At 50.5% G+C, this 26801-nt stretch overlaps 2 protein-coding genes across 7 annotated transcripts in view; both read left to right on the top strand.

The window, feature by feature from the left end:
- MAP1LC3A (microtubule associated protein 1 light chain 3 alpha) overlaps nucleotides 1–9089 on the top strand; it is a 63961-nt gene extending 54872 nt beyond the window's left edge. For all 5 annotated transcript variants that reach the window (XM_048962917.1, XM_048962918.1, XM_048962919.1 and 2 more), the window contains exons 2-4: nucleotides 3246–3301; nucleotides 7344–7450; nucleotides 7870–9089. In XM_048962917.1, coding sequence (XP_048818874.1) covers nucleotides 3246–3301; nucleotides 7344–7450; nucleotides 7870–8032 — 326 coding nt within the window. In that variant the 3' untranslated portion in view covers nucleotides 8033–9089. The remainder of the gene's footprint in view (nucleotides 1–3245; nucleotides 3302–7343; nucleotides 7451–7869) is intronic.
- An 8982-nt stretch (nucleotides 9090–18071) lies between these two features.
- The window catches only part of MMP24 (matrix metallopeptidase 24), a 44161-nt gene continuing 35431 nt past the window's right edge, over nucleotides 18072–26801 (top strand). The window contains exons 1-4 of one of the 2 annotated variants that reach the window (XM_048962665.1): nucleotides 18072–18186; nucleotides 20064–20212; nucleotides 23600–23716; nucleotides 25816–26120. In XM_048962665.1, coding sequence (XP_048818622.1) covers nucleotides 18088–18186; nucleotides 20064–20212; nucleotides 23600–23716; nucleotides 25816–26120 — 670 coding nt within the window. In that variant the 5' untranslated portion in view covers nucleotides 18072–18087. Of the gene's footprint in view, nucleotides 18187–20063; nucleotides 20213–23599; nucleotides 23717–23982; nucleotides 24057–25815; nucleotides 26121–26801 lie in introns of those variants that run through there. The other variant, XM_048962666.1, reaches the window with a different exon arrangement.

Consider the following 26801-nt stretch of genomic DNA (forward strand, 5'->3'; position numbering starts at 1 on the left):
CAACAGCCTTTGCTCGATTACCTTCAACTGATGTGAAAACCTCTGGTTGGATTTAACAAGCTGGTGATTTCTTTCCCTGTCTGATTGTACCATATCCATCCTTTCTGGAGCATCAGAGCTGATACTTCCTGGGTACAGAATCATAGAATCGTTATAATTGGTAAAGACTGCTAAGATCATCAAGTCCAACTGCCAGCCCATCCCTCTGTGCCCACTGACCTTGTCCCTCAGTGCCACATCTCTGTGTTTCTTAAGCACCTCCAGGGATGGTTACCCTGCCACCACCTCAAGCAGTTTGTGCCACTGCATCATCATTCTTCCAGAAAAGAAGTTTTTCCTAACATCCAACCTGAACCTTAAAGCTTAAGGCCATTCCCTTGGATCCTGTCACTAATCAGCTGGGAGCAGAGGCTGAGCCCCTGCCTCCTTTCAGGGAGCTGTAGGGGGTGGTGAGGTCTCCCCTTGAGCCTTCTGTTCTCCAGACTGAACAGTCCCATTCCCTCAGCACTCAGTCACTTTGCCCGGGTCATCTGTAAAGCCATTAAACAGGGCTGGTCTCAATACTGACCCCTGGGGAACTCCACTAGTGACTGGAGCTCCATTCACCACCGCTGTCTGGACCTGGCCATCCACCCAATGAAGACTACAACTGCCCCAGCTGTGGGCTGCCAGCTTCAGGTGCGTCCCTTTCCCCTGGGCTGTAAGTGAAGAGAAGAGGCTGAGGGGCTGAAGCCCAAGCACTGTTCTGTACTTCAGGCTCCATCCACCTGCCCAGACCCAGCTCTACTCGCCTGGCTGCAGCCATGTCTCTTTGCTTGGCATCCCCTATGGTGATGTGATTTTGTGCTTTTCTGAGTCTCCGTGTTTTGCTGGGCACATGGAGATGCCCACTGGTGTTGTGGATGTCCTGAAGTTGCCAGCAGAAGTAGCACTGTCTGAGCAGTGGGGTCTGATATGCACCCTGCGTGACCTGGAGCAGGGGGGCACCATGCTGTGTGACCAGAGATCAACTGTCCTGACTTGAGTGTACACTTGCAGTTGCTGTGACACTGCTGTCCCATGTATGCTCCCAGCACAGCGCTGGCCTCCAGGCCTTGTCCTGCTTTCCAGGTGTGGGAGGCTGCTGCTGCTCCTACAGTGCCCTGGCCAGGAATGAGCTCTGCAACACTGGGCAGGGATGGCAGGTCAGCTGTTGTGTGAGCTCTGCACGTAAACATGGGTGGATTTCCTGGTAGGTAGAGTCCTCAGGGCAGTGCGTTACGTAAATATTTATTGACCTTCATCTGAAATGAGCTGTGCAATGTGCCCGCCCCTTCAGCCGTCACCAGCTCATCCCAGATGCATCCTGATTTCACACCATCCAGTTCTTCACGCCGGAGATCTCCCGGTGAGAGAACCACAGTAACAGCGCTCTGTCCTGGGGCTGACCACAGACATCAGCCCCACGTGGGCTGCAGGGCGTGCAGCAAGAGCCCCATGGCTGCCAGGGGCATTGGCACATGCACGTGCCCTGTTCACGTGCACTGAGCTGTGTGGGCCACTGCCGGAGGCAAGGCTGAGGCTGGGGCTGAGTCCATTGCTTTGCTTTGCCCTTCCCATGCGGCTCTGGCTCGGTTTGGGAGCTGCTGACGTTGGCGTTGTGTCCATGTGGTGTGTTCTTAGTGCAAGTGCTGTTGGTCAGAGCCGGCAGGGCTGGGCCTGGTGTCCGGCTGCTGCCTTGGGGCAGCACCAGTGCCTGACTCTCCCCCCCCAAATGCCACCCCTTACACAACCACACTCTTGCAGGATTTGCCATGTTCTCCTTGTGTTCCCCACCCGTATGTGGGGTGGGTGGAGCTGCTGTGCTGTCCTCTCGCCTGTGTGCAGTGTGTGCAGCGCAGAGCAGTGTCCCATGGCACTGCTGGTAGAGGTCAGTGCTTGAAAAGCCGTAACTTCTTTCACTGTTCTCCTTAGCTGGCTAATGACCTCATCCCATATTGTTGTGGGAGATGCTGTATGCCCAAATCTTTGGGAGAACAGCTTGGGAAGGACCTGACTCAAGAAAACTGTGGAGATTCCTGTGTTTTGTACGGTTTGCAGCATTGCTGATGGTACTCAACAGCTGAAACTGCAGTCGGAGGAGAGGCGGTTTTCCTGTCATGTGCACAGCTACAAAAATAACTCCTGTCTTTCAGTGGGCCACAGCAGGGAGTATTTTGGGAGTAGGCAATAAAAGGTGAGGGTTTTGCCTTACTGCTGTGCTGAGCTCTCCCATCATGGTGTGGGGGCAGCCCAGCTTCATGGAATGGGGCTTTCCCCGTGCGTGGGGGCAGCTCATACATCGTTGCTCAGCCCCTCCATACAACAGCTCCATTCTCTCCTGCTTCAGTCCCTGCCAGTCAGGAGTGCTGCTTAATTTACATAATTTTACATAATTAGGCCACGTATAGGTTAAATAAAAGACGGTGTTACAGCCATTCCTGTGTGGCATGGTGGGTGCCTTCATGAGGACCCATGCCCACCTCCCAGGCAGGATGGGGACTGTGGGTGAGCACCGCCTGCTTCTTGCAGGGGAGAAACATGGAGGAATGTGCACAGAGAGAATGAGGTGTGTGTCACAGGGTATGAACCCTGGAGGAAAGTGGGTTAGAATGTTTGAGAATGGTTGCAGAGAAATCACTCTTCTTGCTTAATTTTTATCCTTATTTCCACAACAGGTCTAGAGATGCATTCTCTCAGGCCAAGAGCTCTTGTAGCTGCAGATCTATAATAGTGCAGGATTTCTTCTTGGCGAGGCACGTCTCTTTAGGACAGAGGCACTCTGCCAGATAGCGCAGGCAGAGGAAATGGGCAGAACCCAGCCCTGGTTGGAGGCTCCCCTGGAGGAGCTGCCGGGAGGACCCTGATCAGGGCTGAGACCCTAAAGCTGCTGCTGCCCAGCTTTGATGGGTGTGAGCTGCACTCGCTCATGTGGATTTAAGAGTATGGCTTTATGATCCTTATATCTCATGTTAGTCACTCCATTTCCACGTGTTTTACTGGGCAGGGTGGCACTTAGCTGCTCTGGGGGCTGATTGGGGTGGTGAGAAACTCCAAAGGGCTCCTTGCTGCAGCTGATATCTGCCTGAGAGTGCCTGCTGCAAGGCATGTGGGAATGGTCTGAGGAAGCATTTGTATTTTTTTTGCCATGTCCCTGCTGTGTGTTTGTGGCTCGCAGGGCACAGTCAGCTACTTCTAACTTCCTTGCTTTACTTTTTTCCTTCCAGCGGATCGTTGTAAAGAAGTGCAGCAGATCCGAGAGCAGCATCCAAACAAAATCCCGGTAAGTGCCGATTCTTGCTCTTCTCTTAACGATCTCTTAAAATCTCTCCACCTGCATCAGAGGGCTGCCTGTGCGTGGCAGTGTGTGCCAATGCAGCACTGGGCTGATGGGGCAGATGGCCCCGGTGGAGATGGCTGCAGTCACACCTTCCTGCTGGCAGGAGTGTTGGCAGGCTGTGCTTCAGGGCTGCCTCCTCAGTTTCATGCCTCCTTGCTAGGAGCTCTGGCCACAGCCTGCAGCAGGTACTTTAGAAATCATCTGCCCACTAGAGGACAGACCAAGCCTATGCCTGCCCAGGCTGTCAGCTCCAGCATCTCTTTTCTGGAGCTCGTTGAGGCTGGGCCCTTTGAGGGCTTAAAGCCAGCTCTTGTGAGCCTTGAAGAATCTAAAATCACAGGGGAGCGATGCTGTTTGACCCAACCTGCTCAGCTAAGTGAGACCTGGTGACTCACGGGCAGTATTGTTGCATAGGATGCATTAGCAAAGGCTTAGGGTCTGTTTGGTGCACACAAAGAAATATCTATAAGGTTATGTGGTAAAAGAAACACATCTTCACACCCACAGAGGAGCACGGGGAGGCATAAGGCAGGGGATCCAAAGTGGTGGATGGAAACCTAAACTGCATCCTCAGAGAAAGGAACGGGTTGCTCTGGGTTCCTGCCAGGGTTGTTCCAAGGACTGTCGTTGTCCAGGGCAGGTAGGCAGCAGGATGAGCCCCGCTGGGGCTGAGCATTACTGTGTATGTTTGTACTGAAGGATCTCCACCCTGCTGGGGAGGACGCAGGAAGCTGTTGGTGATGTCCATGTGAGTGCTGATCTGTGTGACTTGCCATGCACAGGCACATCCTGTGTGATGTGTGTTCTAAACACACATTTGTGTTTGTGCCTCCTGAGTCTTGCTGGTGGTCGGACCTGGAGACATGGAGCTGCAGCTGCCTTGCCTCTGTCAGGCTGCCATCTCTGGTCCCACTCCCTAACAAAACCATTCCAGCTCTTCAGCATTGGCCCTACAACAAGGCTCGTGTCTGCAAGTGCTACCCAGGCTCTGCTGTTGACCCTCCCACCTGTGCCTGGCTCGCAGAGGGTTCCCCACGCTGGTGGGTACCCCCATGGAGAAACCCCCCATCTGAGGCAGCAGCTTGGAAGAGGACCCAGAAGGGAGGTATCCAAGCCCAAGGCCTCAGGGATGTAATACTAGCGTTTGATCATACATTTCTCTCCTTGGCTAGACAAGAACTTTGTGTCCACTGGCCACCTGTTCCCTTAACTGGGTTACCCAAATAGCAGCTCGTGTTCTGGAAATAGAAACTCCTGGAGACCCTGTGTCTGCTCGAGGCACAAGGCAGCTGTTTCTTTAGCAGCCAGGACATCCTCCTCAGCCCATTCTTGGGTTAATTGAGAGGCATTTGTTTGTGGCGTGGAGCTGGCTGGTAATTAGAGATGCCTTCCTCTGTTCCTCTTAGAGATAAGTGAGAAATGAGCCTCAGTGCGGCTGCACAGGGCCCTCTCTACATCAGAATGCAGTGTGTGAGCAGCTGCCTGTCACTGTCACCCTTTGTGCAAACTGCTGTTAAAATCTGAAGCTCTGGGTGTTGCCTCTGTATTTCCCAGTGGGCAGAGCTGCATCCCTGCAGGTGGCAGTTGTGAGCACCCAGTCCCTCCAGTCTCTTCATCTCCCTGTAGCCAAAGTATTCATCTGTGAAAGTGAGACTCAAATAAGTATAGCGGGGTGGCCCTGATTGAGTTTGCCATCCCTCCTGCAGAGGGGAAGGGAAGTTAGCAGGTTGGTAAGAGGCGTCCTGGTACAGAAAATTGTTCTTTCAGCAAGGCCCCATATGGCAAAAGGGGCTGAAGGAGCAGTACCTATTTTTTTCATGCTGTTTTGCACTGGTGAAAGAGGGGATGTGGCCAGTATGAGAGCATCTTAGAGGGCTCAGAGGCCCTTCGTATGCTAGTTGTCCTGTTTCTTGGGCTCCTGGGTTGCCTTGTGTGAGTTTCAGAGGGTACTGAGGTGCAGAGTTCCTACCAAAGTGCCTTGCACCTCTCCCTTGTCTGGGAACTGCCTGAGATGAAGCTCAGCCCATGCTGGTGGGCTGTGAGATAAGCCCATGGTATGGGGCACTCGTCAGATGTTCCAGCTTGCTGCTGCTACTGCAGCATCCCAGCACCTGTGTCTCATTTGGCTCTGATGAAGACAGAGCCTGAGAGCTTTGCTCAGCTCTTCTTCTCCTTACATCTCCTCTGTTCCCCACAGCTGTCTCCATTCTCTGGGTGCTTCCCCATACTCAATCTCTGCACTGCTCAGCTCTACATTAGTTTACAGTTAGAGCACGGTGTGTGTGTGCAGGCTCTGTGCAGCTCAGCCTGGCTGTGGCACTGGGTGCTGCTGGCAGCCTCTCGGTGAGCTCTGTGCTCCCACAGCGTCCTGTTGTATCAGCAAAGGGAGGAGCTCCTACATGGGGAGATGGTGCGGAGGCCGTCGGCCCCACCACTCCCTATCAGGTCTGCACAGGGCATGCAGCATTGCATGCTTGAGATGCAGGGCTGCTGTTGCTGGTGGTGAAGGCCCGCCAGTGGCTGGCTGAGAACTGCTTCTTTCCCAGGGCAGCCTCTGCTGCAGAGAGAACAGGAAAGGACGTGGGATGGGCACGAAGCTTTCTGCAGTGGGAAGAGATCTGGATGTTCCTCCAGCACCCCTCTGACAGCTGTCTGCAGGGGCCTCGGGGATGCTTACTGCTTTTGTTTGTGCCCGGCAGCAAGAGATGCATTGCTGCTGGTGGCAGAAGCCAGTGTGCATCATCAGATGGTTGAGAGAGGTGAATGGAGCAATGCTTCCTGAGTTCATGTCTTCCTTTTAGCTCTGCAGAGCCATCTCCTGGGCCCTGTGATCTCTGCTCCTCCACTGCCAAAGGCGTTTGTGGTCTCCCAGCTGTTTCTCTGGTGAAGGAGCTGGGAAAACAGCTTCTGGGAATTGCCATAAGTGGAAAATAATGTTCAGTTCAACTTGGAGAGCACAGCGAATGGATTAGTATACAAGCGTCACTCTGTGGAGAAAATAACTGGGTACTGGAGAGATGTGGGAGTCCAAACGTCACTCTAAGGGGAATGAATTGAGCTTTTTAAGTAAGATCATTAATTACTATAAATGCCTACCACCTTCTTTCTTAGTAAACAAACAGCACATTTCCAGGTTGGCTTAGAATAGTAATTGTAGCTGTCAGGAAAGACATTCATTAATTATAATGGATGAGAAAGGTGGATAGAAATCCTTGTTTTGTCTTTTCAGAAGGTAGGTGTGGTGAGAACTTTATTGCTGGTGGGGGAGGACAGGCCGGGCTGTTCCCTCGTGGCACTGTGCTGAAGTGGCTGTGGGTTTCTGATTAGCTGTGGAGTTGATGTCTGGCTGTTAACATGTGGAACGGGACTGGCAAAACCCAGCTCCTCTTTCTGAAGAAATGCCTTAGGTGACTTCGCAGCTGTTTTTAAGAACTTTGTTTGGGAATATCTACAGCTTTTCTTAAACAGGCTGAGTGATGCTGAAGTGCAGCTTCATGGTGCAAAGGGGAAGGAAAACATCTCTTGCTGTGCAGAGGCTGTCTGGTCAGGACTGGTCAGGCTGGGCCAGCTCCCTTCTCCCTCCCTCTGGCCCCTTCCACCACATAAGTAGAAGTTAGGTCCTTAGCTCAGTTTTGGTAAGTCTGAAAGTGGTGTTGGTACACTGCTGCTGTTACAGATCTCCCACATGTTAGGGGAGGTGCACTGTGGCCCACTGTTTCACATTCAGCCGGAGCAGGTGATGCTTTAGTCGCTTATCTTGGATGCTGTCTGTGGATGGATTCAAGCAGACAGATGGCTCTGCTGAAGATGATCTGCAGCCAGCCTTCTGGTCACTGCTTGTGACCTGTTTTTGCTGCTCTGCCAGGGAGAAGCAAGGTGGGGTATCACCTCATCTTTTCCGTTTGTATCAGTTTGATTTGTGTACGATCTTGTGGCCAAGGGTTGGGAACACTGTGAATAAACCTCCTCTTTGCTGTCTTCCCAGGTCATCATTGAACGCTATAAAGGGGAGAAACAGCTGCCAGTGCTGGACAAGACCAAGTTCCTTGTCCCAGACCATGTCAACATGAGTGAATTGGTCAAAATAATCCGGTGAGTAGGGTGGCCTGACTGACGTGCTGTGAACACACAGCGGTGGGTTGAGGATGAGGCAGAGGCAGCTGCTGAGGGAGCAGACGGAGGACAGGAAAACCACAGCAAGTTTTGCCAGTTGTTTGTGTGAAGGGCACGTGGCTGTTACCTTTCCCTCAGGATACTCCTGAGGGGGACTCCAGTCTCCTTCCTTCAGCTCAGATGGAGGAGGAAGGCCCTCTGCTTTTGCAGCAGTGCCTGGGGAAAGGGACTTTGCTGAGTCCTGCCAGCTCAGAAGGCCAAGAGCCCCCAGCAGCTCAGTGTGGCTCACCAGCAGCATGTCCTGATGCCAGCCTGGCCCCGTGTGAGCAGTGCTGTGGGGGAGGCAGGACTCGCTCTCACAGTGGGCTGACCCAGACCTCCTGCCCTTGCTCCCACAGGCGCCGCTTGCAGCTGAATCCCACCCAGGCTTTCTTCCTGCTGGTGAACCAGCACAGCATGGTGAGTGTGTCTACTCCCATCTCAGAGATCTACGAGCAGGAGAAGGATGAGGATGGCTTCCTCTACATGGTCTACGCTTCCCAGGAGACCTTTGGCTACTGAGGCCTGCCGAGGGGTGGCACGTGGAGACAGAATAACTGTGGCACATGAGCTCCCGGCCCTGGGAGACAACGACCGGAGGCTCATGAGAGGGGGACAGCGCTGACTCCCTGTCTCTCCCTCCTCCCTCTTCCCATCACCCTCTCACCAAAGAGGCTCATGGCGTGTGTTGGACTCGCACAACCCTTCACTTCTGTGTAGATTAGCCCCGCTCCATCCACACACGTGTGTGTGCATATGCATACAGACAGCCAGGCACACACATCAGGCCTCGGCTTCCCATCCCCTCGGCGTAACCTCCTGCTGCTCTCGCTGTGCTGTGTGCGTGTGTGTGTGTGTGTGTGTTCCCAGCCTGCTGCCAAAACAGTTTGGCTGCTGGTGGAGAGAGGACAGGACACTGTCACCTTCACTTTCAGTACAAAGAGAGTTGCCTCCTCCTTCCAGACACTAGTAAAGGGCAGAAAGTCTGCAAAAACAACAAATGTAATCATTGCTCCTGAGTTTTAATTGATTTTAATTACACCCATATCAGATTCTTGGTGCTACTGAGTAGATGTAGGCGTCTCTGTATGACTGTGGATAATGTATATCCTTTAGATTTGTTTTATTGGTTTGTGTTTTTTGTTTGCTTTTGTTTTTGAGGGGCAGGTTGGAATGGGAAGAGGGGTGATCTTTCCTGTATTCTGTAGGGCAGTCAATCAAGCTTTGTTGCACTTTAAGGCATAGTAGATGTCCGAGTGGAATTTACTTTTTAATTTATACCGGTTTGCCATATTTAGTGCTGCTCCTCTGATGACAGTTGTACCTAGATTGTCTTTCTTTTTTTTTAAATAAAAATTATTTCCCTTCTCTCTGTCTCCCCATTGCATGCAGTCTTTCAGTCTCAGTGTGGCAAAGAGTTTGCTCAAGGAATGTATGGATTTGTATTTGCTATGTCCCCGTTCCGGTTTTTCATGTATTATACCAGAAAAATGTATATGATAAAATTCCACCCAGTTTAATCTATACAAAGGTATATATATATATATATAATAAATATACATTCAAGTTGTGTCTTGTAGGTATGTTTTGTTTCCATCTCATTTGTCTCTGTCGGTGCGTCCCTCAGGTAAGTGATGTATGTGTGATGCATGTTCCTCATGTTTGCTGGCACGCTGTATGTCCAGCCGTTGGTGCTGTTTGCTCCAAGGTCTGGCAGAGGGACGAAACTAAAGGTGGAAACTTGGTTTACAGGCCAGAGCACTGGGTAGCAATGTGGTTATCCTTAACCTACCTGTGACATACTGTTAGGTGACTCTCTTGTGACTGAGTTGCCTCATGGGAGAAAAAAGCTTTGGAGTTGGAGGGATTTGCACAGAATCACTGCTTTTAAACAAGCTTTGAGCAGTGCTGGAAACCTCCCTGAGTGCTCAGCCAAAGTTGTTTTCCAGCCAGAAGCACGGACTGAAAATACCATGTAGCATTTCAGTGTCTTCCCTTCCTTTGCACTTCCTAGCAGAGAAAACTAGATGCTCTGCCTGAGTTGCTGCTGACGGTTTTGTTTGTGCCCTGTGCCTGCAGGGTATTTTCGGAAACGCTCTCTTTTTGCCTCAAAATCATCTTCAGTAGCTGTGTAGGAGTGTATCGGGAGGGCCACACCTCTCACCTATCCCCACAGCTTTCACCTTCAAAACACCCAAAGACCCGTGGAGCCTGTCTGCAGCTGCCGTGCTTCCTGCTTCCCTGGCCCTCCTTCCTGCAGTGTCACCCTCGGTTTCTTGCACCACATCGAACAAGGCAGGAGGCTCTGCATCAGTGCACAGGGCTTTCTGCCTCTCCTTCTTTCCTTCAACTCCCTCTTCCCTTCTCCCAAGTTTTCTCCACTCTTCTCCTCCAGAAGGAGGAGAATCTTCCCTGTTCCACCTGGCTGATCTGTGAGAGGTACCACAGCCCTTCTCATCCCTAATCTTTGTGCCCCGTGTGCATAGCAATGAACATATAGAGTCAGAATCCACACGAAGGTCTCCATTTTTATTCAGCAGAATTAACTGTTTGCTGGTCATTCACAAAGCAAGCACAGCACTGAATAGAGTGGTGGTTATTTATGCATATATTTTTGCAAAAATGTTTGTCTTTACAGTTTTTAATTCATTAGACTCTTTCAGCTTCACTAAATGATGTACTATGGGGCCAGAAGTTCTTAGACGTGGGAGGGGACAGCTGCTGTCTGCTTATCATCATGTTACAACTTCTCCCCTGCTCTGCCCTGCAGAAGACAGGCTTGGTGCCAGGCTGCACAGGGATTTTGACCCCGAATGGGAGGTCCAGCAGCCCTCTACCTCCTGCTCCGACTTTCTGTCCTCTGGGTCAGAGGTAGGAACACAGAGACACACTTGCACACTCATGCACTCCAATCCCTTTTCTCCAGGCTAACTCCATCTCATCTCACAGCTCCTCTCCCACTCCTTGTTAACTCCATAAAATGACATATTTGGCATGGGCCACGGGCAGAAAAGGGCAGAAAGCTCCCACATGGCACCTACCCACATGGCCCTCCAAAAACCTGCAGGCCTCCAATGGCGTGGGAGCCGCTCCTCTCTCCGCTCCCCAGCACTGGGGCTGCTGCCTCCCACCCAGCCAGGGGGCAGTTCTGGGGGAAGAAGTGTTTGTGCTTCAGGAGGGAGCTGAGCTCCTGCTGTTCGTACAGCGCCTGCTGTGACAGGACTTGGATTTCAGGTGGGCCCTTAGACTCAAGTGTGACGTTGGCCATTACTGCAGAGGATACGGGCAGAGGCTTTGAGCCCAGGTGGCCTGGCAGTGAAATTCACCTCACTTTTGTGCTGTGAAGGGCGTACATCGGGAGGTTGGATGCTGGTTGAACTGAAAGGTCTACTGAACTTTCTGTTTATGCATCTGTGGGAAATGAGTCTGTAGAAGAGCTACAGTTCTACTCAGCTCCCCTCATCTGATGTGGAAGTTCCAGTGCTATCTATATTTCCTGCGGTGTTGGGAAAGATGTGCAGAGAACCTTGTTTTGAAATTACTGGCCATATTAACATCAAATGCCTCAAGGAGGCTGTTGAGAGCGGTTTGGTTTTAAGGAATGGCTCTTCTGAGATAGGAAGGTACAGCTGGTATTTTAATTGTGTGTGAATGTAACCAATTTCAAGAGGATCAAATCTCTGTTCTGCGAGGGGTTTCTGGTCACTGTATAAAATTGAATCCTTTCTCTGCAGCTTGAGGCGCAGGTCTCCCAGCATTCCTTACCTTCACATCCCAGTTGGCCAAGACTGTGGGATTGGAACCCTGAAGATGCTGGGGGCAAGTGTTGTATCCTGGGGGCTTTGTTACCTTTTGTTATGCTTGCTGGTAAACGTTGCACAAGAAAGATGTGCTTTTTCTTACTGTTCTGACTTTGCTGCATTTGAATGACAGTAGGTCTTAAAAAGGTAAGTCAACATTATTAATGAGTTTACAACTCTGTACATAGAGGGAAGGCTGAGCCTTTCTTGGTGTCTGTGTTGGTCATCCCTAGGAGGTTTTCTGAATCTTTTCCAAACTCATCAGCTTTCTTTCTTGCTCTTTTGTTTCTCCAGGTGGATGAGGAAGCCTTAATGCGGAGTTCCAGATCCTTTCTACTTAGGCAGTAGCCAGAGGAGAAAATGGTATGTGCTAACTAGACAAAACTGGCAGTAGAAGTGTATAACCTAGAGGAATGGCCCCCTGTTCAGCCCTTTTTGTTTTGGGAGCAAAATTACTGTTTGTTCAGAATGCAAATTCTGTAATTCTGCAGGCCCCCATTGGCAGGAGAGCTGCTCCTCTCTCCACCCTCCCTTCCCCAACATGTGGGATTGATGCTTCCCTCACAGTCAGAGCTGAATGGGTGGACTCCTTGCACTGGCACCTGGCCCATCCCAGCTGCCTCCTCAACACTCAGGCAGTGCAAGGCAGCCAGACAACAGCAGGAGTGGGAATTGCCAACAGGGTGTTGGGCTAAGCACGTTCCCAGGGAAAGCAGCATGACTGTGTCCCTCACCAGTGACAGGTGGCTGCAGCAAGTGCTCTGGAAACCCATCCTGAGGAGGCCCGTGTTGGTTGTTTCAATCTTCAAACCTTCTTTGCCATTGCTGGCTCTTCAGGTTTCTGCAGGTTGGCTTTGTGGTTGCAGTGGGTCATGCAGGCTGTTGTACTCTGCACAGCGCAGAACAGTGCGAATCTTCCAGATCAAGTTGAGAACGCTGGTTGAGCTGGAAGAGACGTGTTCCAGAATTGGGACTGGGGGTGGAGTGAGCAACAAACACACAAAGATGCTTCCAGGTTTCTCAGGCACACAGTCTAGCCTCTTGCACACTCAGCTGGAGGAGATCACAGAACGGCCTGGGTTGCAAAGGCCCACAGTGCTCATCCAGTTCCAACCCCCTGCTGTGTGCAGATCACCAACCAGCAGCCCAGGCTGCCCAGAGCCACATCCAGCCTGGCCTTGAATGCCTGCAGGGATGGGGCATCCACAGCCTCCTTGGGCAACCTGTGCCAGTGCCTCACCACTCTCTGGGGGAAAAAACTTCCTCCTAATATCCAGCCTAAACCTCCCCTGTCTCAGTTTAAAACCATTCCTCCTTGTCCTGTCACCACCCACCCTCGTAAACAGCCGTTCCCCCTGCTGGCCTGGGCCTCACAAGAGCCGAGTAGAGGGGGACAATCACCTCCCTCTCCCAGCTGGCCACCCCTATTTTAATGCAGCCCAGAACACAGATGGCCTTCTGGGATCCACAAGTCCTCCTCTGCAGGGCTGCTCTCCAGGAGATGTTCCTCCAGTTTGTGTAAACACCTTCAATTGCCCCAACCCAAGTGCAGCGTCCTGCACTTGGCCTTATTGAACCTCATTATGTTCTCGTGGGCTCACTTCTCCAGCCTGTCCAGGTCCCTCTGGATGGCTTTCTTTCCTTCCAGTGTATTGCCTGTACTGCTCAGCTTAGAGATGGATCATGCACGTTTCCTTGAGATACCACAGCACCTGCTGTAGACAGGTGCCTTTAAGGCCTCCTTGGCATGATAGCAATGCTGTGCATATGCTTTGGCACTCAAGGTCTTCAGTCCTTCCTTCAGCCCACCTCTGTACCCTCTTGTAGTTCTCTTCTCCTTTTTTACCTTAAGCTGTAATCTGCAGAGGCATGATTCCCTGCAAGCCTTCTGCAGCTCATGAGAAAATACCCCTCAGCTTCTGTAGAGCATCGTCTGGCCCCAGTGCAGTCCCACATGACGCAGGCTGCTGCGTTCAGCGCTCTTTGAGAACACAGTGCTCACCTCTCTGGCTTTCCCTGCTATGCTCATCCTTATGCCTGGAATTTTGGAAGCCAGCGGAGTTCCTAATCATCAAAGATCCTAATCATCCTGCTTTTTATAAGGAATGCTTGCCTCCTGTGCTTACATACGTGAGTGAAGTTGTAAATAACTCACTGCTCATTGCTAAGATCAGGTGATGACAGTCATTCTGGAACTGAACCTGTAGAAAACAACAGGACGTGCTAAATGCTCAACTTACAAATTACAAGTATCCCATTATTTTTTAAATTTGCATGGAGATTTTTGCTTGGTCATTTGTTTTCTTTCTTTTGCTTATGACCCTTGTAGGATTTTCATCAGATAAAGGAGTATCAATATGGAAAGAAAGATTATTTCCAAGTACTGACTGAATACACCCATCTATGTTTCTAATGCACAAAGTATCAGTGTGTAATGTAACTGCTGTTTTTACCTGTCCTTATGCAACAGCATTGTTGATTATGTCAGAAGTTGTCTAGTTCTGGGAGAAATACTATTCTCAGTGATGCCAGGTAGCTTTTCCACACTGTGTTTTTAGATAGATTTCTTGCCTTCCTGAAGAAACAAATAGATAATGATTTAGCAGGTGGATCTTTCAGGCTAGGTTAAAGTAAGGCTTTTTGGGGGGTAGGACTCGATGATCTCTAGAGGTCCCTTCCAACCCCTTCAATTCTCTGATTCTGTGATATGGGGATGTCCCAGAGTCAATTTCCTTGCCTCTTGGTCCAGGAGTGAGGCACTGCCACTGCTCTGAAGCAGGAAGGCTTCTCCTTCCTTGTCCCATCTAACTGCTTAGAAAGGCAACCACACAGGTGAGACCAGCAGAGCTACAGGCTCCTGAGATCGGTTTCTCTGCCTTTGCTGAGCCAGCTGTGATGGGCCCTTGACAGCCCAACTGAAAAGTCCAGGCTACCTTTTAGGTGCAGACCACCCCCCAGCTGACTCCTGCAAAGGACACTGTTGGAGCTGGGCTACTTCATGCAGTGGTGCTGCTTATGTTTCTTTTGACTAGTGATCTCTTTCTCTGTTCTTGCAAGGTGTTAAGGGAGTCTTCTGGGAAAGTAAAACCTAAAGGGCAATGCTGTGGCAGACAGAGGTAAGACACAGCAAGAATCTTGGCTGTAATTAAAGAGGCCACGTTCTGTTTCCTGTTCTGAATTTGATTTGTTTCCATGTGGAACTGATTGTCTCCCCGGGGAATTCTGCAGAGAAGCATGATTCCATGCAAGCTCCTCAGGAAGGGACTCAACACCTCTAGAGGAACGGGCTGTCTGGCAGACTTGCAGGCCTGTGGGGAAGGGGTACCTGTAGTAATATTCCACGGTCTCCGCTCTGTTGGGGTTTCCCATGTGCCTGCCAAAGGTTCTGTGGGCACAGAGGTGCAATCCAGGGAATTCTGAAGGTCTTCTGGCATGCCAGGAGCCTTAGAGCTCTGCTCTGATACGGAGCCCACCGTCCCAGATGCCATGGTGTTGGCAGACAGCGCTGCGCTTAAGGCTTTTGCGACAGCTCATTCTCTACACTTTGCTCTTGAAACTACTTCAGTGACAATGGATTTGGCATAATCAGGAAGGAATTCTTCCTCCTCCTCCTTCACTTTGGAGATGGCATTTTCAATGCTTTACAATGCTGCAACTCAGATGAGAGACCACAGCAGTGCTTGACATTGGTTGGATCACGGGCAGCTTTTCTCTCCGGCTTGTTGCCAGGCTCCGCTCTTCTGATGAGCCTCGTCCTTCTGTCCTGCTCTGCCATGACAGAGGCACCTGGGATGGCTGCGGCTGCCACTGAGGGAGATGGTTGTTGGGAAGTTCAATGGTTTCAGAATATTGAGCACCAAACTCTGGCTCAGAGTGAGAAGCTACAAAGGATTGCAACATATTGCAGGCACTTCCAGAAGCTTCTCGGATGGCTTTGTCAAGGGAAGCCTGCGAGGATGCTTTGTCAGAGCTTCCTTTCTGTTAGATTTCAAGGGCTTCCCAACATTGTGCAGCACACTCGCTACAACTTTCCTTGCCAACAGTGCAATTTCCTGCTCAGGGTTGAAAGAGGAGATCTCTGAAGGCTCTGTTCTATCTGAATTTCCTAGCAATCTTTGTCCGATTTTGAAGGAGGCTCTACTTAGGGCAGTGGCAGATCGATCCAGCACCTTCACTCCCTCCAATGCTTCTGTCACCTGAGTCTTAACTGCCTCTTGAAGACTCTGGTCTTCAGACACAGCTCTGAACTCTTGATCTCCAGGGAAGCGTGGCTTTCTTGCTGAGGCAGCATCAGCATGGATGCTTCCAGGGAGCTTGGAGCCTTCCCTGCCTGGCTCAGGTTTGGGCAACTTGTCAGGCAACTTCATTGCATGTCCTGTGCTCTTTGAATCTCCCTGAAGGTCTTGTTGAACTGAAACCACTTTCAGCCTTCTGTGTTGGCCAGACTGGAGAGCATTGCCTGGAGGAGGGGCAGCTGGTTTGTGAGGCTGCAGAGAGCTGGATTCCTCTTCCACAACCAAGTTCACAAAAGTGGTTGAGCTCAGGCAAGATTTGTCCTTGTCCATCATCAGTGTGCGGGCAAACTTCTTCTGCTGGAGCATCTCCTGACGTAGCTCCTTCTGGAAGAGGACAGTGATTTTAGGTTTGCACTCATCTCCAAAAGCCCTCCCTGCCTGCTGCTGCCTTACACAGAGTGAGGACCAGCACTCTGCTTCAGCCGCTCAGTGAGAGCAGAAGAGAAGGGATACCCTTGGCACATTGTTTGCTTGAACTCTTTCCAGGTCACCCACACACCCGCATCCTTTGCTTGCTCAGCTCTGAGCTGGGTTCCCCTTTCCACGCCTCAGTGCCTGGCCTACCAGCACAGCCCTCACCTCTTCTGCATTCCCTGCCTGTCTGCAGCTGCTGTGCTTAAAATCAAAGCATTGCTCAGGTTGGGAAAAACCTTCAAGATGATGAAGTCCAACCTCAGCCTAGCCATAGCGCCCCTACACTCTTAACAGCCCACTGCTAAATCAGTCCATGAGCACCACTTACTGAGCTTCCCACTTTCCTTGCCCTCCTTCCTGCAGTGTGCACACAGTGCAATGTGAATTAGGTTTTTCTTTTGTGGAGCTTCATGAGAGCTCTGATCACCACAGTGTCACTCTCCCTGGACCCTGAGTACACTGCCAGAAAATTAAATCTCTCCCGTTATCTCCTGGAAGACAGAGGCCAGCCGCAATGCTCTGCTCTGGGCTTTAAGGACTTCTCGATCCAAAGCTCCTTTGGCATCAGCACTCACAGAGCTGTCAGCCAAATTTCCCCTTGCACAGCTGCCTCGTTCCTCTTGGGATCCCACTGTACTTAGGCTGGACTGAACCAGCCCTCCTGCCCTCTGCCTCATGCACACCATGAGGAGGTGTACACTGCTGTACCTCCTGCGCCTGGGGCTTCTGCACAACTTGATCCTCTCAAGGTCTCCCTGGAGCCATCTCCTCCAGGCTGCAAAGCCCCATTTCTCTCTCAGCCTGTCATGGAGGGGTTCCTTCCCATTTTTCTGGTCCTCCTTTGGATACACTACAATGGATCCATGTCTCTTTTGCACTGAGGAAGGCATCTGGATGCAGTGCTCTAAGTGAGATGTCAGAGCAGAGGGCCAGGGTCCCGTCCTTCACCCCACTGCTCATGCTACATTGGATGCAGCCCAGGACCTGCTTGGCTTTCTTGACTGTGAAGGAAAACACTGCTGTCCCATTTCCAGCTTGCCATGCGCCGGTACTGCATCATCCATTTTGGCAGGGCTGTGCTGTGTCCTCTTATCCGCCAGCTTGTAGTGGTGGTTGCCACGACCCATTCACTACCTTAAAACTAAATCATTTCAATAAATATCTTCCTGCTTCTCTCTAGAAGTGAAGTGTATGGTGTAATTATTCCCATCTGGGATGATCTCCCACTAGAACAAGTTACTCAAAGTCCCATTCAACCTGGAAGAGTCCCAGGGACGGGGCACCCACAGCTTCCCCGGGCAGCCTGTTTGAGTGCCTCAGCACCCCGATGGTGAAGAATTTCGTCCTCATAGCTCATCTAATATCGATACTAGAGCACTGGCTGGCGGGAGCCCTCATGGCAGCCGCAGCTGAGCTCTGCTCTGTGACAGCGACAGGAGCTGAGGGAACGGCTCGAAGCTGCGTCTGCACTGAGCTGCGCCAGGGGAGGGGCGGCTGGGGTCAGGGAGAGGCCGCCCCCAGAGGGCGGTGGGCGCGGCACAGCCGGAGCTGCTGGGGCTCAGGGGGCGCTGGGACACCAAGCTCAGCCGTAGGGTTTGGGTCGGGGCGCTGCTGTGCAGAGCACGGGATATTCCGTGCTTCTGGACTCCCGGCCAACAGAGCTGCACCGCTGTCCTCTGCCTCACGCGCTGCGGCCGCACAAAAGACACGCGAGGCATCCGCGGCACCGCGCGTGGCTGTGCGGAGCTCCGCCCGCCTCCGAGACCGGGGAGGGAGCGCGTTCCGCGAGGAGAGGCGAGACGGAGAGACGGAGCCCTGCTGCAGCCGCGGTGCCGCGCGGGACTCGGGGGCCGCCGCGAGCCCCCCGGCGCTCTCTACAGCGGGAACCGCCCGCACAGGGCCCGGCCCGGAGAAGCACCCCGACAAGCACCTGCCGCCGCCCCGCGCGGCCCGGCCCAGCGGAGGAAGAGGCGTCGCCGCGGCCGCCGCCTCCCAGTTCCGCCGTCCCCGCGCAGCCGCAGCCCGCGCCGCCGGGCCGGAGCGCTGCCCGGAGCCCCGCCGCGCTGCCATGGCGCCGAGGCGGCGCCGGGGCCTGGCCGCGGCGGGCTCCCTGCTGCCGCTGCTCTGCGCGCTGCTCCGCGCTGCCGCCGATACCAGCACCGGCCGGGTGGGTGCCGGTCGCGTCGCTGAGGGGAGCGGGGCGGCCGTGCCGGGAGGCCGCGGAGTTCCGCGGCCGGGAGCGGGGCGGGTGGGCGGCCGGGGCCGGGCTGGGAGGCGGCCCCGAAACCTCCGCGCCGTTCCGCTCCGGCCGTCGCTCCGGGTCCCGCCGCTCCGCGCGCCGCCCGCCCGCCCTGAGGGCCGCTGCCCGGCGGAGCTCGGAGGCGCGGCCTCGCTGCCCGGCGGCTCCCGTGGCCGTGCCCGAGCTCTTGCCCTGAGCGCCTCGTCTTTCGGGGCCGAACCGGCTGCCGTGCCCCGCTGCGAACTGCCAGGGCAGCGTGCGGTGCGGTGCTGCGGGCCGGGCCGGGCCGTGTCCTGGACCCGCCGGCTGGGCCGGGCTGCGGCGGAGCGGGGCTGGCGGTGCTCGGGGACAGCGGGCTTCCGTGGGACGGCGGTCGGTGTCTCCGGGCGTCCTGTGCGTGTCGGAGGCCAACTTGAGGAGCGGGGCAGCGTGGAAAATGCCTGGTATCCGAGCAGCTCTGCGATTCGAGCTGTTAGTGATGCCTTTGGTGGCCACGCTGTGAGTCCAGTTACTTCGTGAGCTTTGGCACCGCCAGCCCTGCTGCTGAATTGTGCTGTTTTTCCAGCTGAGGAAGCGAAGCCTTTCTGTCTCCCTTGCATCTTCGTGATGGGACTCGCTGTCCCCCCTCGCTCCTCTCCTGCACTGCATCAGGTGAAGGCGGATGTTGCCTCCTGCCCTCCATGCTCTCAGCTCGCTGGCATGTCGTCCTGCTGGCTGGAGGAGCTGCTGGGCTCTGTGTAGGGCTTGTGGCCAAAGCAAGTGTTGCCTCAGACAGCCAGGCGTTATGAAGGTTTTATAAATCTCTCTTGGGATATGGACTGTGCCAGGGCAGTTGGGCATCCTTCTGTTTGGTTATTAATGCTTTAGGTTTCTTTGCTGTGTTTCTGGATGTTGGGGAGTTTGTCAGCTGGGTTGCATTGATTTCTGTTGGGTATTGGCCAGACAAACTCCCACTGCTGTGCGTTTCTTGAATGTTACCTTGAAAGTTTGTGAAAGCAAGCCAGCATTCAGAATTGGTTTCTTGTTTGTTTTTGTTTTCATTTGTGTTTTTTTTTATTTAACATTGAATTCAAGTGACTTTTTCTCATGATAGTAAAGTAATACAAAAGAAAGTCTTAGTTTACTTGGCTGGTTTTGAAAATGCTGCCCCTGGCCTGCAAGTTTGGTGTGGTTTTATCTAAGGCTGTGTTTCAGGGGGTAGAGATAAACAAAGCTTCTTTCTATTGTTCAGCTCTGAAAACTGTGGGGAGGTACGGTATTGAGAGAACAATACTGAGTGTCCTGCTTAACTTTCTGAGTTCTTTATTGGGGGAGATGCTGCTGTGCTCAAAGCAGGCATAAAGCAGAACTTGTAGTCATGGGAATTGCCTAGGGCTGCTGGGCTGTTGGCTCTGAGCTGTGGTCTGGGAGCAGCAGAGCTATTTGGAGCATGTTGCTGTGGGAGCTGAGCAGCCTGGTGGTGATGGGCTGGTGGTAAGGCGTGCAGGAAGTCTCTGGGATGAGCGCAGCCTGCACAAGGAATGAATCTCCTGGGGCATTTGTGTTGCACCACAAACCTGAGTCTTCCCCAGTTAGACAGTGAAAACGCTGGCTGTTTCCAATTGCCAGGCCTGCGTGATCCAGTTAGGACAGATGGTTGCTGAGTCTTCCCAGAGATCCACTGCTGCTCCCAGAGCTCACTGAAAAAGAGAGGCTGTTGAATTTATTTTGCTAGTTTGTCACACTTTCTTTTGAAAAATGCTTCGATTTGTTAAGCTGAAAACTTACCGTGGCAGAAACTTATGATCTGTTTCTTTCTTTTTCAGGGTTGGTTAAAAACTTATGGCTACTTGCTTCCATCTGACAGCCAAATGTCTGCCGCGCAGTCGGGAAAAGCTGTGCAGTCTGCAGTGGCCACTATGCAACAGTTTTATGGGATCCCAGTAACAGGAGTTTTGGACCAAACAACTCTTGAGTAAGATTAATGTGGGCTCATTTTACCTTTCATTGTCACAGCCTTGTCTTGTTACCTCGGTAGTTGTCCCAGGTGCCAGAAGTCTTCAGAAGAGATAGATTTGCCTGACTGAGCCCCATCAGAGAAGTCTCAGTGTTCACAAGGAGGTGTCCCTAATGAACATGTGGACAACTCCAGCTTGGTCTTATTGTCTGCAGTGCTGTTTGGGAGTGTGAGAAGCTCTTGTTAAATATAATTCTTTATATGGGGATCCCTGTTGCTAGTGCAAAGGTGAAGCGTGAGGCTTCTGAAGGCAGTGAACCTCAAGGGTTTCATTTATTGCATCTCTGTCTAGACCTAGGTGAAAAGCTTGCTCCAGAAATGACCAATGGTAGAGTATTTCTTAATGAATTGCAGCAGTGGATCTGTGTAGATGCTGCCTTGGAGAGCTCCAGTTCTGAGTTGAAGTGAGTTGTGATAGTCTACATTGAAGCAGAGCTAGAGGAGAGCAAGGCTTTGTATGTGTAGCAAAAAGGGTTTTTCTGGAGGAGAGAAGAAGGTGGTGCCCCTGTTGTACTCAAGGCAGGTTTTATCACTGCATGGAGACTGGTGAAAAAATCTTCTGAAACAAGTCTCCAAAGACATGAAATCTGCAACCAAATGTGTGTGTGCTGTGCTGGATTGTGCTCTTGCTGAGTGTAACCAGTAGGCCCATTTGTTGTATGACAGGGATGAGCAGGAGTACCTTCTTAGGAGCCAGGCTAAAGAAAAGAGAAGTCCTAACTGCTATGAGCCTGCATTTTGAATGGGAGGGGAAAGTCTTGCTGGGCCTCATTGGGCTCTGTTATTTCAAGGATCAAGTTGTGCAGAAATGACCCAGCTATGGAAAGTCGTACTGTTCTGGAAGCTGAGGAAAGGGAGAAGAACCAGCAATGCAGACTGGCTCTAAGGGCTCCAAGTTAGTGAGGTGCTTGCCAAGTTGTTATTTCAATCTGTGATATAGGTGTGGAGATTGGATGTGTGATGTTTTCTGTCACTTCTGTTGGTGTCATAAGCTCTGTGCCTTTAAAGGTTTGGTGTGCAACTGGACAGCATGCAAAATTATTAGTTTCTATGGCTTCTTTGTCAGGCAGAAAATTCTGTATCTTCTGTTTACACTTATTATAGACGCCTCATGTTCTTTATCTCCTCCACACGCAAACCCTGAGCTTGGGCTTTCCTCCAAGAGTGGTGTCCAAGTGTGTGGAAGCTGTCGTACAAGCCTTGCCAGTGGGAGTGGGAAATGGGAAGGAAGATGCTGTGGCCTACTGGTTTTTATAGGGAAGGTGGTGCTCAGCACCAGAGGGACAAGGGGGGATGTCTTGAGAGAACAGGTTGAGGATGTATGATTTCCTGTGAAAAGAGCGTGGGAGAATACTTAGAACAGCCTCCTCCTACTCTGCATTCAACAGCACCTCAGCAAACTTTGTCTGCCTGCAGTAAGTGGGTTGAATAGTAATTTGATTTAACAGCTAAGCAAGCATATAATCCTGGGAGTGTGCGGGGAGAGAAGGCGCACTAGCACCTAACAGAAGTGCTCACTATTATATTGCTCATAATCACAGAGACCTGAGGAGACCCAGGAAATAGTTGTGTCGGACTTGTATGTGTTCTGCATCATCTTGAGCCTGTTGTGTAGGTCCCTCACCTTGAGCTGCAAGACACAGCTGTCTTGTTTTATTATTTACTTCGGGGAGTTTAAAGGTACCACTGCCATCTGCTCAACAATAGTGGACTGAGAGTGACAGCTTCCTCTATGTAGGAGGGGCTAGTGGAGGACTTGGAGCCTGAACTGGGGAAAGCAGCTGTGTCTGGTCGAGAGCTGGTTGTCCCTTCTGTAGGAAACTACCCCTGGTTCTGTATGCCAGGCAGCTGGAGGAAATGCAGTAGGCTGTACTTAAACAGTGTGAAGTGGAACATCTGATGGCATCTGAATGCTCTTGGTGTCCTGTTTAAAAATATACCTGCAGCCAGGTGGTGTGGTGTAACCTGGCCTGCAGCTCAGCACCACCCAGCTGCTGGATTGCTGTGCCATGTGGGATGAGGGAGAGAATTAGAGGGGTAAAGTGCAAGAACTGGTGAGCTGAGGTGTTGTGCTAGGTAAAGCAAAAGCTGCACGCTACTTTCCTTTGCCGGGAAAGCAGAGTTTCTTGGGAAGACAAACCCTCCTTCTCTCCCCCTGGCTTTTATCACTGAAGGTAAAGCCATCTGGCATGGAATATCCCTTTGGTCTGTTTTGGTCAGCTGTCCAGGTTCTGTATGCCTCACCTCCTCACTGATGGGTCAGCGCAAGAAGATGAAATGCCCTTGACTCTGTCCACGCAATTCTGCAGCAATTAAAAGACTGGTGTGTTAGGAAAAATAACTAACCCAGCTAGAATCAGGGCACCAGGTAATCAGGCATTTTGTATTAGATGTATTTTGAGCAACGTGTGGCTGAACTCTGGAATAAGCTGTGGTACACAGAAGTTCAGTCCAGCCTAAGCACAGTGGGATCCAAAGAGGAACGAGGCAGCTGTGCGTGAGGAAACTCTGCTGACAGCTCTGCAAGTGCTCATGCTGTAGGAGCTTTGACTCCAGAAGTCCTTAAAGCCCAGAGCAGTGTATTGCAGCTGGCCTCTGTCTTCTGAGTGATACTGGAAGAGATAAAATAGAAGATAATTTCCAGACAGTGTAATCAGGGCCTGAGGAGAGTAACGTTGAGAAGATCAGTTCGTGAGAAGCTCATGAAAGAAAATCCTAATTCACACTGCACTTTGTGTAAAGATATGCTAAAAACTGCAGTGTATTAGCAAGAGTTTCCTACGTTCTGAGTGCCACCCAAAGAGACAGGGGTCACTGGGAGGAGCTGCAGAAGTTGGGTGGCTGAGACCCCCAGGCTTTGAGGTCCTGTTCTGGTGGTTGCAGCAGCCGCAGTCAGCAGGCAGAAGGGGCGCATTGGCACCTATTTGGTTTTGTTCAGCCTTGGGGCCGCTTTTGTTGATGGTTTTGGTTTTCTTTTGCTTTGACCAGGGCAGAAGCACTTCAGCAGAGGTAGAGCAGGTGCAGTAGGTGGTAAAAGAACTTGATCCCAGCACACAGGCACCTGGACACAGGGTCCCTTGTGGTCCCATTGTTCAGTTGTTTTCAAGAATGAGGGCTACCTGTCCCTGGTATTTCTTTCCAAAAGGAAAAATGAAGCCTTTTTGATGTGCTGATGTGTGTGGAATGTCAGCAGAGATGGGAGTTTATAGCCCTGCACAAGGAGGGAATGCTGAGCCTTTCTCAGCATTGTTGTTCCCAGGAGGTCTTCTGGTCACCATTGAGTTCTTCTGAATCTCTTTTCCAAACTCTTCAGTGGCTTCCTTTTTTGCTCTTTGGCTCCTCTAGGTGGATGAAGAAGCCTCGATGTGGAGTTCCTGATCATCCCCACTTAGGCCACAGCCGGAGGAAAAAGCGCTATGCACTGACAGGGCAAAAATGGAGGCAGAAGCACATAACCTACAGGTATGTCTGCTCACTCAGTCTTTATTTTTAGGGGGAAAAAAAGTGTTCTGTGTCTGTTGGGGGTGCGCATTGCCTTAGAAGCCTAAATGCTGATGAAAAGTAACCCTTGCAACTGCAGCTAAGATTGGGGTCAGCAGGACTCTAACCCTTAAATATGTTCTCTCAACAAATGGTCCCCTTAAACAGAAGGAATGTTACTGTCTAAAGGAGTAATGCTTTCTCCCTCTACTGATGTGCAACGTTCTACTGTGTGTTTGTTTTTGCAGAGTTCTTAATTTTGCTCACATAGTGAAACTCCTGCTGCTGTCCAGACTTAGACCTGCTAAGCCAAGATGCTGAAGTAATTAACAAGTGTAAAATGGGTGTTATGTGGTGATGGTTATTTTCCAGAGAGACCTTTGTGTTGGTTGTTTTGGTCTTTTGCTTTTGAATGATGCTGAATGATGTCCACGATGGTTTGTCACTATGAGAAGAAAATGTAAAACCCTTGCAGATAGAGTTCCAGAAATATGGCCTTCTAATTTCTGGGGGAGGAATACTTAGGAATGAAACACTAAGGAGAAGATACGGATGAGCGAAGTTTAGATGGAAAAAAACGAGATTGGTATTGAAGAGGTAGAAATCTGAATGACGCCGTGGGGATTTTGCCTGAGTATATGTGTAGCAAGAGAGATGACTGTGTAAAGGGAAGGAGAAGTAGGGTCTGTGGAGTTTCAGTAATTCTGCTGAGAGAGGAGGAGGAGAATTTTTCTACTCAACAATGAGGGAGAGCTGAGAGTGGTAGAAGGGATTATTTCTGGGGCCTAGATAAAATCTTTCAACAAAACTTACAGCTTTAACTGAAATATGTGAAGATGTGAGAGGCAAAATATGTGACATTGCAGTCTTGGATGTCTTATTTTACCACTAAATGTATTGCAGGATGTTTCATCACTCAATCATTCTATTAAATTGAACTAGTTTCATTAACCACTGGCAGTGGTTGCTTTACCATAGATGGATGTTTCATGTTCTTTGGGCCATAGTCTTCTACATATCCACCACCAAACAAAACCAAAACTCCAAGAGCAGTGCTCTTTAAGCTGAAGTTTACAAGTATGAAAGATTTACCTGCAGTTAAGCTATGAGGTGTACTCTGAAAGTAATGCCTCCTATTTTATGCTTTTGTTCCACAACGCCAGAGGTGCAAGATGGCATGGCAGTAGAGGCTGAACCTCATTTTGCTGCTGTATGACAGACAGTAGCAGAGGGGCAGTCTGACAAATGACATCTGACATGGGAGCAAGTATGGAGCAAAGGTGTGGAACTGAACTCTTCTGTGTGGAAAAAATGACACCCACTGACATTCATCAACACTTGGTGAACATTTAGGGAGGCCAAACAGTGAATGTGAGCACAGTGAGTTGGTGGTGGTACATTTCAGCAGTGGTGACAGTGCCACGATAGACACACGGATTTTTGGGCAGCTCATACAGGCTCTTGTTCATCACTGGCAAAGGTGCAGAGCTGATGATGACTGTAGTGAAAAATAGTTGTAGTTGAGGATTTGTTCGTTCAGGTAATGTTATTGTGTTCTTTGTACTTATTGTAGTTTCCACAGCAATAAATGGGAGACATGGCTCTAAGAGGGACCTAAGTATTTTTTATTAACTCCAGCATTAGCTGTCATAGACTGGGGCTTGCAGTAGTGGCCCTTTAATCTGAAAAGATTTCTGAAAGGTTTGTTTCTCAAAAAGAATTTTACTAGTTGGGTGTTTTAGTATGATGTATTCTGTTTTAGCATGGTGTTTTCAGGAGAAACATGGAATAATTTACTTGTTTTTAAACTTAATTCCTCAACTCTACTGGTGAGGATTTGAAAGAGTGTCAGCACACACAAATTGTTATAAAATGAACCTCAGTACTGGGATTATTTTTACTAGTAAGTGTGGTCCAGATCAAGGCTGTTAGTCTGTTGGTAATTCTGTCTGTAACAGCAAAACTTGTCATGGCCAAAGTAGAGTCTGCAATGACTAAAAATTCTGTGGATGGGTACTGGAGTTACAGTAAGTCTTGAATGGAGTCTGCACTTCTAAATGCTCCTTCTCTCTCATTCACAGTGTGCACAACTATACCCCCAAGGTTGGAGAGCTTGATACAAGGAGAGCCATTCGTCAGGCGTTTGATGTTTGGCAAAGAGTGACACCGCTTACCTTTGAAGAGGTCCCCTACCACGAAATTAAAAATGACAGGAAGGAGGCCGATATTATGATATTTTTTGCCTCTGGTTTCCATGGAGACAGCTCTCCGTTTGATGGAGAAGGTGGATTCCTAGCTCACGCTTACTTTCCTGGACCAGGAATAGGAGGGGACACTCACTTTGATTCAGATGAGCCGTGGACCCTGGGAAATTCCAATCATGATGGTAAGAGAGCAAGTTATTTTTCAGAATAAGTAAATGTTGAGTGTAAGCACAGTGGCAGGCTTTTAACTGGGAATTGCTTAGCAGAGCCTTCGCTTTCCAAACTGCAGTTCAGATGTGTTCTAACGCACGCATTCTGTCTTAAATATAGGTTTGTGAGTGCATGCCTCGTGCTGAGGGTTGGACAGAGGGATGCATCTTCTTGCTCACTGGGTATCTTGAAATCTGGGCCACTGTTGCAGCAGAAGATTGGGTTTCCTTAGGGACGAGATGAACAGGAGGATCATGGAATGTAAACTGTGTCCCACAGAATGCTTAGCGTGGGTGAATAGCTGGTTGTAGTGATGGACAGAAAATGGAGAGAGTGAAGGCATTTGTATTTCAAATAGTTTGAGTCTTTATTTTCCCACAGTGTGAGTGCAGTCATTATTCCTTCTGTCAGAGGATGGGGCTGGCTGCCTTGTTAAGGAAGGCAGATGATTAGAAGAGCTGTTCTTTTGATACGAAGCAGTGAAAAGCTTCTGTGTCTTTGTGGCTTTATCTTGCTGTCAAGTGACAACGTGCACTTTCTGATTTATTTTAAAACCTGTGATTCAGGATTGTGGTGATTTGTAAAACTTCTGAAGTTGGAAAACCAGAATTTTCAGAATTCAGAAATTTTTGGAAACAGTGATCTGGAATTTC

This window comes from Lagopus muta, chromosome 16 (assembly GCF_023343835.1).
Source record: "Lagopus muta isolate bLagMut1 chromosome 16, bLagMut1 primary, whole genome shotgun sequence".
Taxonomy (NCBI): domain Eukaryota; kingdom Metazoa; phylum Chordata; class Aves; order Galliformes; family Phasianidae; genus Lagopus; species Lagopus muta.